The sequence below is a fragment of the Balaenoptera ricei genome, chromosome 19, assembly GCF_028023285.1.
Source record: "Balaenoptera ricei isolate mBalRic1 chromosome 19, mBalRic1.hap2, whole genome shotgun sequence".
NCBI lineage: Eukaryota > Metazoa > Chordata > Mammalia > Artiodactyla > Balaenopteridae > Balaenoptera > Balaenoptera ricei.
Window position 1 is genome coordinate 46,267,192 of NC_082657.1, and position 13,563 is coordinate 46,280,754.

The 13,563-nt window shown below is 41.8% G+C and overlaps 1 protein-coding gene across 3 annotated transcripts in view; it reads left to right on the forward strand.

Moving 5' to 3' along the window:
* UTP4 (UTP4 small subunit processome component) overlaps positions 1–13,563 on the forward strand; it is a 33,323-nt gene that overhangs the window by 13,769 nt on the left and 5,991 nt on the right. For all 3 annotated transcript variants that reach the window (XM_059905486.1, XM_059905487.1, XM_059905485.1), the window contains exons 6-13: positions 821–1,032; positions 6,241–6,412; positions 6,524–6,615; positions 8,221–8,317; positions 9,097–9,161; positions 10,596–10,718; positions 11,114–11,270; positions 13,171–13,277. In XM_059905486.1, the coding sequence (XP_059761469.1) occupies positions 821–1,032; positions 6,241–6,412; positions 6,524–6,615; positions 8,221–8,317; positions 9,097–9,161; positions 10,596–10,718; positions 11,114–11,270; positions 13,171–13,277 (1,025 nt within the window). The remainder of the gene's footprint in view (positions 1–820; positions 1,033–6,240; positions 6,413–6,523; positions 6,616–8,220; positions 8,318–9,096; positions 9,162–10,595; positions 10,719–11,113; positions 11,271–13,170; positions 13,278–13,563) is intronic.

Here is a 13,563-nt window from a genome sequence, read left to right on the forward strand (position 1 = left end):
CTGGTCGTATGTTGGGCCTCTGCCTTTCACCTTGAGGCTTTCCTCCCGTGTCTGGAGGTTCCTCTCATCACCGCACAAGTGGCGCTGATCACATCTGAGCTTCATTGAGGAGTGGTCTGGCTGGACTGTTAGTTTGGGGATGCTCTCAAGACAGGCTCTTTAGATCTTTTCTCTTGTGCTGGTCATATTTCTCAGAAATGTTTTTTGTTCTCCTGCCTGGTGATAACAAGCCCAGCCATCAGCATTCTAAGAAGAAAGCTGGTGTTCTCAATACAGAGTTATAACATTTCACTTAATCTGTGTTCCGTGCGTCACCTCTGTTTCCAGACTATCTGGAGTCACCAGTTGCTGAGTCTTCTGAGGATTCCATGGTATAAATCAGGTGGTTTCTTGGCTTTTCCTACTGCTGATTTGGACTAAGTTTTAGGGTTCTGCTAAGTCGGTTACTACTCCGTGTCTGCTTTCCAGTTCCCCAAATTTTGGCACTATTGTCTTCTCTCCCTTTCTCATGGGGATTTGGAAGGGAGCAGAGTGTAATGTGTGTGTGCAGTTGGCTGCTTTTCAGTGAAGCCTCAAATGTCTCGTTTCCATTTCACCTCCCCACCAAAAATTCCTTTTGTCTGCACCCCCCCCACCGCTGCCCTTCTTCTTCAGGGAACCATTTTGGTGTTCCAAAACTGAGTTCACCATAACCACTATTTACTGGCTCTCTGTGGTCTGTGCTCAGGCAGCTGACTTACCAGATGCCTACCACAGGCAGCTTCTGAAGACTGAGGAGAAATAAGTACCATTCACGTGTGGGCTTTGCTTTCTTTTTCAGGGAGCGCTATTCATAAGATGCTTGTGGATAGGCAGTATATGGGTGTGTCTAAGCGGAAGTGTATCATATGGGGCGTGGCCTTCCTGTCCGATGGCACTGTCATAAGCGTGGACTCTGCTGGGAAGGTGCAGTTCTGGGACTCAGCTACCGGGACGCTTGTGAAGAATCATCTCATCGCAAATGCTGACGTGCAGTCCATTGCCATATCTGATGTGAGTATAGTCCCTTTTTGAGCAGTTCCTGTACACCCTGGGGCATGAGTAGAGAAGGCCGTGTCAGTGGTGTGCCACAGACACTGTTCCCTAATCCTGAATGTTGTAGTGGAGGAAGATTGAGTTTAGGACAATGCATCTGAAAACCCACACAATTTTCCTGAACACTTATTCTCCAACAGTTAGTTAGAGAATATTCTCTAAACGATTAGTTAGCAGAGAGGTTTTCTTCAGACACTCCCTGTCCCCAGTTAACCCCGTCTGATTGTAGATAGGGCACAAGTACTCTAGAAGAATCTTGAGAAGTGCTATTTCCTCTCTCTGCCTGACTGCTCTGCTTCCTATCTTGGAACATTAGAAGGTAATTTTATAGTGATTTCAAAAATACTGATTTTTCTCCTATTTGTATAGGAGTTAAAGCAGATTTGTATTGAACATGTGTGCCTCTTGCCATCTTGTAACATGAATTCTTAATCAGAAACCTTTGGATATTTTAGCAGTGAGGCACAGGAAGTGATTTTGAGGTTTTTTGGGGTTTTTTTTAACGTTTATTGGAGTATAGTTGATTTACAATGTTGTGTTAGTTTCTGCTGTACAGCAAAGTGAATCAGTTATACATACACATATATCCATTCTTTTTTAGATTCTTTTCACATATAAGTCATTACAGAGTGTTGAGTAGAGTTCCCTATGCTATACACTAGGTCCTTATTAGTTATCTGTTTTATATATTGTAGTGTGTTTACGTCAATCCCAATCTCCCAATTTATCATCCCCAACCCCGCTTCTCTCCCCACCCCGTAACCATAAATTTGTTTTCTACATCTGCGACTTTGTTTCTGTTTTGTAAATAAGTTCATTTGTACCATTTTTTTAGATTCCACATGTAAGCGATATTATATGATATTTGTCTCTCTGTCTGAGCTTTGAGGTTTGTTGACTAGATCTGTTATCTTTACGTAATTAGTTTGAGTGTTATTTTCTTACTTAAGTGTTTCTAGTGTAGAGATCACTCCTGCTTCCTTTTCTTGCCTGTAGAATGTTCCTATCCCATTTCCACAGTTTTTCCCATGAGAACAATTTGTTAGTGCTAAAGCCCTATAAAACATGTAGATGTCACATATAAACTATAATTGAAGTCAAGGTTTAAATGAGTGGGAGGAATTCTCCTTTTAAAATAGAGTTTTGATCCAAAGTGGTTGTAATTATTAGACAGTAAGACTTAATTATTAAATTTAGTACTATTTAAAGTGTAATTATTTAAGGATTATGCACCTGTTCAAAGACCAAAGAAGATGTATATTTATTACTATGGAACAATTTCCAGGATATATTGGTAAGGGGAAAAAGCAGAACAGTATTACAGTGTATAATATAGTATATAATAGTGTATTAAGGAAAGGTAGAGTAGATTTATATATTAGATATTTATATATGAGATATTCTAGGACTTCCCTGACGGTCCAGTGGTTAAGACTCAGCGCTTCCATTGCAGGGGACGTGGGTTCAATCCCTGGTCAAGGAACTAAGATCCTGCATGCTGCGCGGCATGGCTAAAAAAAAAGAGAAAAGAAAAGAAACATATTCTATGTGTATACAGTTTTGCTAGTATATACATAGAATATCTCTGGAAATATTGAAAATGCAAATAATGACAGTTTCTGGAAGAAAGTTTTTGGGGAGTAGGTGGAAGACAGGTGTAACTTGTACTGTGTACCACTTTATACTGTCTGATCTTCTACCTTGTGCCTATATTACTCTATTGCATTAAGTCTTTTTTTTTTTAATTTATTTATTTATTTTTGGCTGTGTTGGGTCTTCGTTTCTGTGCGAGGGCTTTCTCCAGTTGCGGCAAGCAGGGGCCACTCTTCATCGCGGTGCGCGGGCCTCTCACTATCGCGGCCTCTCTTGTTGCGGAGCACAGGCTCCAGATGCGCAGGCTCAGTAGTTGTGGCTCACGGGCCTAGTTGCTCCGCGGCATGTGGGATCTTCCCAGACCAGGGCTCAAACCCGTTTCCCTGCATTGGCAGGCAGATTCTCAACCACTGCGCCACCAGGGAAGCCCATCTATTGCATTAAGTCTTAGATACAAATGATTGTAACATGTCATAATTTTGTTATCATGGGAAAGAAGAAATACTTTTATTAAACTATGAAGAGTGGTTTTTTAAATGTAAAATTTATATTTTATAAGCACATAATATAAGCTTTTATAATATAAACTGACACAATGCTTTTTTAAACATAAAATTTATATTTTACTTATTGAAGAGCTTCTTGAGACTTAAACAGAAATTTTTTGTTATATCACTCTTACGCGTATATAAAAAGGAAAGTATGTGTGAAATAAAATGATTAGGGTATTCCTAGAACTTCTTCACGTTCAGAGTTGGACTCTGAATCACTTGAACTCAGTTATTGGGGTCCATGTTTCTCACACATGCCTCCCAGCCATCCACAGTGTTGGTAGAAGATGCTCCAATATAGTCCCAAGATTTTCTTTTAGGCTTTTGACAACTGTTCTGCAAGTTGTTTTTGTTTTGTTTTGTTTTGTTTTATTATTATTTGGCTGCATCGGGTCTTAGTTGCTGCGTGTGGGATCTTCGTCATGGCCTGCGGGATCTTTCCTTGTGGCGCGTGGGATCTTTCCTTGCAGCACACAGGCTCTTCATTGTGGCGTGCAGGCTTCTCTAGTTGTGGTGCGGGCTTCTCTCTAGTTGTGGCGCGTGGGCTCTGTTGCCCCGTGGCATGTGAGATCTTAGTTCCCCAACCAGGGATCAAACCACGTCCCCTGCATTGGAAGGTGGATTCGTGACCACTGGACCACGAGGGAAATCCGTATTCTGCAAGTTTTGATGTTCATTCTTTATCTGAAGATGTCACATAACACAGGTTAACAGATATAAATATTTTGATTTCAGAGATGTTAAGATGTGGGAAAATGTGTGCCTGAGAATCAAGGGATTGTGGTACTTTTTTTTTTTCAATTGAAACATGCAATTGTACAAATTCCAGTCCTCAAAAATGCTTATCACAAACTCTGGAGTTGGGCAGACTTGGGTTTGAATCCCAGTCATACCACTTAATAGCTACACGTGTCTTCCTTGGGCAAGTTGCTTCTTTCTAAGTCTCAGTTTCTTCCTCTGTGAGAATAAGGAGGTTAGTAATACATGCTGCATGGCGTCTGAGGAAAGATTAAATGGGTTGTGCTTGTAAAGTGCTAAGTAGAGTGTCTGGCACAGCGAGTGTGCTATTGCCATTTTCACATCTCTTTTGACACCAGTCCTAATTTCAAGGCTTTTCTCCATACTCTCTTGCCAGAACAGATGGTTATATTTGGATTTCTTTTCAGTGGTTTCTCATTGACTAAAGAGTGAATTGTGGCAAACACCCAGTCCTTTGATCTTCTTAGAAGCCTTTCACCTCCATCAAGTAGGCAAGTACTGATTCCTGCAGGGAGTTGTAGGGAAAATTTGCCTTCATTTAGAGGTCAGTCCTGAGATTTTTTGTTCCGTGTGAAGCAGTCACTCTTTGATTAAGTTAGTGTGTGTGTGCGTGCGTGCGTGCGTGCACTTGTGCGCCCCCCCCCCAGGTCTGTTTTTCCCTTGCTTCATTCCTGTTGCACCCCAAGAGAGCCCTTTTCTTTTGTTTGCTTTTCAGTTCTTTTATGATTCCACCTCAGGGAAAGAGAATGTGGAGTGATAGGCCTCCCTTCCCAGTTCTTCTCTGTAGGTAGTACTTTGAGCAAACAGCCACTTGAACTCTTTAGTGGAGGTGATGGAGAGAGCGTGTGAATTCCTAAGTGGCTCAGTATTTCCACTTTTGCCTTAAGCTAATGGTTTTCAAATAGTATCCTTAGAGGAGGTGAGGGAGAGGCCTGTGCCCGGAGCAAATTGGCGGCAGATACACGTCTGTAAACTGACAGACAGGTAAACTCTTGAAATTCCAGTTTCCTTATCTGTGTAAAGGGCTATTAAATGATGATAGGGGGGAAAAAGGGTAACATCATAACTCATCCAAACATGAAATGGAAGTATGTCAGAGATATTCTGTAACTCATTAACTAATGAGGGAACCAGTAAGTTACAAGCAGTTCTAAGGGAGAAATCAAAGAACACAGTTATGTAAGGCCATCAGGAATGCTGAAATGATTTACAAATTGTTGCAGGACTCAGTGTCCACAGGACAATCATCAGCTGCATTCTACCAAGCAAAATTCTTTTGCATCTCTATGCAAGAGAATCTTTTGCATCACTCTCAGTGTTTTTACAATTTATGGAGTTGTAAAGTAGCTCTAGGACAATCAAAGGGCTCACCAGACAAGGACACCAGTATTTGTTATGCTCATTTCAGTCTTTTATAGTTTCTCCTGATAGGACAGATGATACTTAACCTTGCAGGTTATTGAAGGATTAGAGATGATATGACATACAACGTTCCTAGCACAGTCATTGTGTAGTTGATGGCAGCTACATGCTCACATGTGTTCAGACATCTCACTTTTCTTGACTGGCTCACCTACTCTTTACACTGTTTGATTGGTTAACTACTGATCCAGGTTTCTGATTTTTCTCACTACCCTATCAAGCCTCCTGTTTTGTTTTCTTACTCAAAGTTATGTGCATTTTTAAAAACGAGTTAAAATGAAAATGGTTTTGAGATTATAGAGGAATTTTAAAAAGTAGCTGAAGACACAGTAAGACCTTTTAAAACTAACAGAAATCCTCGTGCTCAACATGCTGACAAGAGAGAGCCTTAAACTGGGGACCAGGGAATCTGCATCTTTGTGATATTGATCAGGCCACTTCCCCTCCTCAGCCCACCCTCTCTTCATCTCTAAGAAGAGGACAGTGAATTTTAGGGTTTTCTAAGCTTCAGTCTTTTGACTGCCAGTTTTGCGACCCCTCCCCTTTCCCCAATATTGTTGCTATTCTAATGAGGTCTGGTTTGCATTATATGAAAGCACGCTAACAGTTTGAAGTACTTACTGTTAATTTTGTCAGTAGGGGGCGTTTTGTTACCTATGCGTGAACTTGCTCCCCTGATGGAATTGTTAGCTTCTGGAGGAAAAAGACCCCTGCAGCCTCCCTTCCAATTCTGGGCATAGGTTTTCCCCCTAAGCTGCCCAGACAGAAAACCTCGGGGAATATTTTTAAAACTGGGCCCTGTTTTGCTCAAATGTACCTCCCTAATGATTTACTTTCTCAGCAAGAAGACAGTTTCGTGGTGGGCACAGCCGAGGGGACAGTGTTCCATTTTCAGCTGGTCTCTGTGACTTCCAACAGCAGTGAGAAGCAGTGGGTGCGGACAAAGCCATTTCAGCATCACACTCACGACGTGCGAGCCGTGGCCCACAGCCCCATAGCACTGATATCTGGAGGTGGGTTTCAGTCTTGGCCGGGGCTGCTTCATTACTCTGCCCAGCTCTGGTTATTTTCATGTGGGACTTTTTCTAATTCCGATATTTTTTCTCCTCTCCCTCCCACTCCAGGCACAGACACCCACTTAGTCATTCGTCCTCTCATGGAGAAGGTGGAGGTAAAGAATTACGATGCTGCTCTCCGAAAAATCACTTTTCCCCATGTAAGTATCATCCTCTAATGCCCACCACGCCCTCATCTCCCGGTCTGCCTGTCCCATAAGACAGCACAGCTCACTCTTCTTGGGCAGATCTGTTGGCCTTCTGTAGTTACCTTCTTCTTCTTTCTTCCTTCTCTTTCTAAGGCAAGCCTCTGGCAAAGATATTTACAGGGGCCAAGCGATTTACAGTAGCATTCCTAGTTCAATTTCTGGGGAAATCATTCCCTTTTCCCAGTAGGTGTGGTTTATGGGGATTTTGTTTGTTTGTTTGTTTGTTTTTAATTGTTTTAAATAAATTTATTTATTTTATTTATTTTTGGCTGCATTGGGTCTTCGTTGCTGCGCACAGGCTTTCTCTAGTTCTGGCAAGCAGGGGCTACTATTTGTTGCGGTGCACGGGCTTATCATTATGGCGGCTTCTCTTGTCGCAGAGCACGGGCTCCAGGTGCGCGGGCTTCAGTAGTTGTGGCACGTGGGCTCAGTAGTTGTGGCTCATGGGCTCTAGAGCACAGGCTCAGTAGTTGTGGCGCATGGGCTTAGTTGCTCCGTGGCATGTGGAATCTTCCTGGACCAGGGCTCGAACCCGTGTCCCCTGCATTGGCAGGCGGATTCTCAACCACAGTACCACCAGGGAAGCCCAAGGCTGGACTTTTTATTATTCTGGGTGGGAGCAGGAGAATCCAGGCTTTCAGTGTTCCTTCTAGGTAAATCAGTCATCTTTCCAGGCTAGAAACTCTTCTTCCCACTACCTGCTTCTACATTCCATTCAACCAGTAAACCTTACTGTGTCTACCTCCTCGTTCTCTCTTGAATCTAGCCATTTCTCTTTGTCTACACTGCCATTAGCCTAGTTTGGGTCAGTGTCTTTTCTCTGGATTTCTTTACAGTAGTTTGTTAACAATCTCCTTTTATTTAGATTTGTGTCATTCCAGCCTGTTCTCCATTGATCCGTTCAAAAAGCAACTTTGTTCATCCCTCCATGCTTAAATGCCTTTGTTGGTCCTTGTTGTCCTCAGCGTAAAGACCTAATTCCTTAGCATGGCTTATGAAACCTGTCTTGATCCAGAGAAGACAGCCTCTTCCCTCACCTCTGCTCTCATGCACTTGCAGTACCCCCACCCCCATCTGCACTCAGTCTGGCAGTTCTGAAAGACTCCTTTTTATTCCCTCTAACGCTGTCTTCCCTTTGAGCTATTTCCCGTGCCATCCCTCTGCTTGGAACGTCCTGCCCTACGTTCTTCGCCTGAGTACTCTTTACCAGTGAGCCTCATCTGGGCGCCTGTCTTTACTGCCATGAGGCCTTTCTACTTTTTTTCATTACGTACTGTGCTTAGCCATGTTAAAATTCTTTGCACACTTAATGTAATTGCCTGTTTAATTTTATGTCAACCCTTTAAACTATAAGGTTGAGAGCAGTAGCTAGGTTTTTATTTACCACTATGTTTTTAGATCCTAGGACAGTGCCTGGCGAATGGTAATACTTAGGAAATATTTATCAAGTAAATGGATTTTAACGGTAAAAAGTGTTCTGAGATGTTGCTGCTGTATCCAGTACTGAGGCAATAGATGACTCCGGCTTATTTATGTCTTTTTGATTCTTGGATACAGCGACGTCTCGTTTCCTGTGCAAAAAAGAAGCAGCTTCTCCTCTTCCAGTTTGCTCATCACTTGGAACTTTGGCGACTGGGATCCACAGTTGCAACAGGTAAGATGGGAGAAAGTTTTTTTCCAATAAGAAAACTGGAGATAGAAGCCAGAAATGGCAGTTGAAATTCTGCTTGTGGAAAAATGGAAGTAGATTTGTCTGTGTCCGTTTGAACTTATGGTTTCCCACCCACTAGATAGAGCAGAGGAGTTCCTCAGAGTGTTAAAATTGTTAGCAGGACACTGAATCATCAGTGAAAAGTTTCCAGTTCGGTATGGTGCACTGCAGGATATAGTGGTGCTGAGGGTAGTGGAATCAAAGTTCTCCCTGGCTAGACTGGGATCAAAACAGGCTGTTGAAAAATGACACGTTTTAATGTGGGGTTGTGACGGGCCTGCAGGAAAAAGAAGGTTGTGCGGATCGTACCAGGGTGACAGCCTCATGGCCTTAAGTATGACATACCTGTTTGGGTCCTGTTGTTTTATAGTAGGTTAGAGGCTTTTGCTTTAGGCTCCAAAATGAACAAATGAAGTTGAAGTCGAGGCCACACAAACTTCATTTCCATCCACCTGCATGCCTGGCTGTGGGGAGCGGCTTCAGAGAAATAGTGGTGTGCCCTAGGCTGTATCCAGGGCACCCAAGTAGAAGCTAAGGAAGTGCTCGCTGCTTTCCTCTTCGTATACATACCCCCAGAAAACTGTAAGCTTACTACGTCAGACAGTTTTCTGATTTCCCAGTGGTAGAGATTTCTTTCTACCCAGGAATGGCTTTTTAGAAGAAAAAATGTGTGAATAACCTTTCTTTGGGAAGAAAAATATAAGGGATATTTCTTGTTCCAGGAAAGAATGGGGATACCCTTCCACTCTCTAAAAATGCAGATCACTTACTTCACCTCAAGACAAAGGTAAAGAAATTTAACTGTGTGTTCAGACTCTGAAATCCAGAACATTTTTCTCATTCTGAATTTTGAGGGTTTCTTAGTTGACATCATAAACTGTTTCAAATCTAAAATTATTTGAATGAAGTACTGTCAAAAGAGCTGGGTTTCCTATGATTGTAAGTCAGGCATTCAGAATTTATTGGATGAATGAATACAAGAAATTCGTTTTTCTTCTTTTGGTATTATTATGAAAATAACATGCATAGTTTTTAAAAATTCAAATAATGCGAAAGAGTATGCAATGAAAAATGAACCTCCTTCTTAACCCCCACCCCGCCCAGAGATGATCACTGCCAGTGGTTTCTTATATATTCTTTCAGAAAAAATTTTCACCCATGCGTGCATGTGTATACATCCTTTCTTTCTACAATAATGGGACTATACTATACAAACAGCTTTGTGTCTTCCTTTTTAAAAATCTTTATTTTAATTGCACAAATATTTGTGAATACAGTCTTACTATGAAGAATTCAAACAATATTGATAATTTATATCCTTGCCCAGCTCTTTAATACTAGTCCCCTCTCCTGCAATAATTACTGTTAATTGATTAGCTGTATACCCTTCTAGATCTTTTTCTGTGTGTGAGAATACGTATGTGTGTATATATACGTACTTACATACACTCAGATGTTTTTTGAGTTTTTATTTTATTTATTTATTTATTTTTATTTTGCTGTGTTGGGTCTTCGTTTCTATGTGAGGGCTTTCTCTAGTTGTGGCAAGCGGGGGCCACTCTTCATCACGGTGCACGGGCCTTTCACTGTCGCGGCCTCTCTTGTTGTGGGGCACAGGCTCCAGATGCGCAGGCTCAGTAGTTGTGGCTCACGGGCCTAGTTGCTCCGCGGCATGTGGGATCTTCCCAGACCAGGGCTCGAACCCGTGTCCCCTGCATTGGCAGGCAGATTCTCAACCTCTGCGCCACCAGGGAAGCCCTGAGTTTTTTGAATTACATAAATGTTACACTAAACTTTTCCGGTGTTACGCAAATTTTTTCACTTAATATCTCTTACAGGTCTTTAAAGCAGGTTGTCATTGACCAAAACAGAAAATCAGTCCCCAAGTCACTGGGCCTCCAAAGCTTCACTGCATTAAATGCCTCCCTGCTCAGGTTTCTAAAGTTAGGGTTTATTATGAAGCTACCCATGAAGTATGCAAAGGGCTGAGATAAACTCATAGGATTCAGAGACCTCTGTTCTGGGTTTTGGAAATCAAAGCCACACCACTTAGATGTTCTACCTTTGAAATAATCATAGTGACACATAGCATATGAGTGTCAGGATTATGTGTCGGTATTTGTGGATACATTCAGAGTGGCAGGAGCTTGAGGATTCATGCTATAGTGAACCTTGTATGAAGTTTTACTTGACTATTCATCCTGCTTCCTAACGTTACCAGGGTCCTGAGAACATTATCTGCAGCTGTATCTCCCCATGTGGAAGTTGGATAGCCTATTCTACAGCTTCTCGGTTTTTTCTCTATCGTTTGAATTATGAACATGACAACATAAACCTCCAAAGGGTAAGTGATAACCCCAGGTCTGGTTGAATAAGAAGAAACCTTATAAGTGGGCGATTTTTGTGTGAAGTGGAAACGTCCTGGATATGAATCCTTGTTCAGTGAAAAGCTATTTGGAGAAACCTGTTATAAAACAGTCTCTTATTGCCATTTAAAATTATGTTTTTGGAGGATAGAGAAATGCCAGAAAGTGGCAGTAAAGGTTCGGCTTTTGAGGAGATGACAAGGGGGGTGGATAGGTTACAGTAGGCACGTCTGTGTTCCAGGTCCTTGGTTGATTGGCTTCCTTGGAGACGGTAAGCATTCATATGATTTAAGCCTGACTGTGATTATTTTTGATGGGCTCTGGGTCTAACTTCTCTCTCTCTCTCTGATTTTTTGTTACTGGTTCCCCCAAGGTTTCCAAAATGCCAGCGTTCCTTCGCTCTGCCCTTCAGATTTTGTTCTCTGAGGATTCAACGAAGCTCTTTGTGGCATCAAATCAAGGGTCTCTGCATGTCATTCGGCTGCTGGAGGGAAGCTTCAAGCACCTGCATACTTTTCAGCCTCAGTCAGGTGAGAAGTTGGTAATTGGCCATGGGAGAGAGTTGTCAGTCTCGATGTTTCTTTTTTTCCATTTAAACCTCAGTTGTTGGGGGTTCACTAATGCTCTTTTCTGCCCTACAAAAATTACACTTTCACTCACATGTTTGCGATTTAAAGTAGAAGGAGATACCTGGCAAGTGAAAACGCTCGATGAAATCTGAAGTGTTGCTCACACCTACTCTTTTCTCACTGGGTTTTTGATTTCTTATTTGGGGCCAGAGAAGTTTCATCACCCTCTTGGAGTTCTGTTAGCAGAGCAAGAAGAAAGTTAAATCATCTGTAATCCTGACACCCAGAAATAACTACCATTATTATTTTATATATTTCCAGTAGGTGCTGGTTATGTAGGTATTTTATGGACATGTTAATCTTTTTGGTTGTTTGTTTTTATAATGATGAGCTTATACATACAGTTTCATTACCTGTCCTAATGCTTATGACCACTTTTCCATATGTTTTGAGAACATGAGTATGCATGAATGAGTGACTGTGTATAGATAACTACTGATGAGTTAACTGCTAAGGACTTAGTACCCAGTACTTCCCATGGGCCTTTTTCCTTCTCCCTTTTTCTGGCTTGTAGTGACTTCACTGTTATTTAGACTCCATCAGCCTGGAAAATCAACTTTTTAAAATCAACTTAAACTCTCACTGTTCATAAGCTGCCCCAGAAGCAAACAGGAAAAGAAACATACAAATTAGGAGTCAGATGAAGTAAACTGACAGTATTTATTGAGTACCTGTATATGGTTTTATTATAAAACTTATATTATTTACCTTGCATTTAGCACTCCTTTAAATTTGGGCTCTGCATTATGTATATAACTTTATTTCTTCCTCCTATCTCATCTCACTTCCCCTTCTAGTCAGGCTAGTTTCTTCACAGCCCTCAAACCTATGTATTCCTGTCCTTGTCACTTAGGTCACGCTGTTCTCCATCCTTTTCTACCCACCTCGCTCATCCTTTAGCATCTGGTTTATGTCTAGTTATAAAGATTTTTCATTGTTTGGGGTTGTTACATGCAGCACTTACTTTGGCATATAGCATCACTGTCTGATTTTTATCCCACATGGGTCTTCATGATGCCAGATTGGTTTAAAATTCTTTAATGACAAAGATGGCTCATATGTGCCCATGCTCCCTTAGTGCTAAATATACAGCTAGTAAATTAAAGATATGCCTCGGGACTTCCCTGGTGGTGCAGTGGTTAAGAATCCACCTGCCAATGCAGGGGACACAGGGTCGATCCCTGGTCCAGGAAGATCCCACATGCCGCGGAGCAACTAAGCCCGTGCACCACAACTACTGAGCCTGCACTCTAGAGCCTGCAAGCCACAACTACTGAAGCCCGCTCACCTAGAGTCCGTGCTCTGCAACAAGAGAAGCCACCGCAATGAGAAGCCCGCACACCACAACGAAGAGTAGCCCCTGCTCGCCACAACTAGAGAAAGCCCGTGCACAGCAACCAAGACCCAACACAGCCAAAAAAAAAAAAAAAAAGTTATGCCTCAAGCCTATTTGCTGTTTGTAGCTTTGTATAAAAAACATCTGATAGGAAAGGAGTTTGAAACAATTAAGGTATAGATTTTGGTGGTAGCTCTTACCCTGATTCTCCTTTCTCATGGTAGTTCTGAGCAGGTGCTGCTTTCTGGTTTATCTCTCTGGCTCCTCTTTCCATGAAGGATGGCTAATTAAATTAAAATAGTAGACAGTGTAGCATCTAGAACTTATCTGCAAAACTATCTAGAAATTGTCCTATGAGTAATTTAAAACCGAGGCTCTTGCTGGCTTTCGCCATCATTTTTAGGTCAGGGCTGGCTGACTGTGGACACTGAATTCAGAGGCTTAACTACTGTTTTGTCCTCACAGGGACAGTGGAGTCCATGTGTCTTTTGGCAGTCAGTCCAGATGGAAATTGGCTAGCTGCATCAGGTACCAGTGCTGGAGTCCATGTGTACAATGTGAAACAACTAAAGGTGAGCATGAGGTTTAGTAGCAGAAAACAGGAGGAAGTTAGCTCTGTAGTTATAAGACTTAAGGCACATTGATATGACCCGGAAAATTGCTGGACTTTTTTTTAACCAAAAATTTTTCCTGTTTTACTTGTTTGGAACCCAAAAGCTATAATCTAATGTTAAAATCAGTCAATGGGAACAGTGAAACCACTCATGCACAGAAATTTGAAATTAAGGATTTATGAGTAATGAATCTACATCCAGATTATGTCTGTATTTTGAGGAGGAAAATTCTGATTTACCCAGA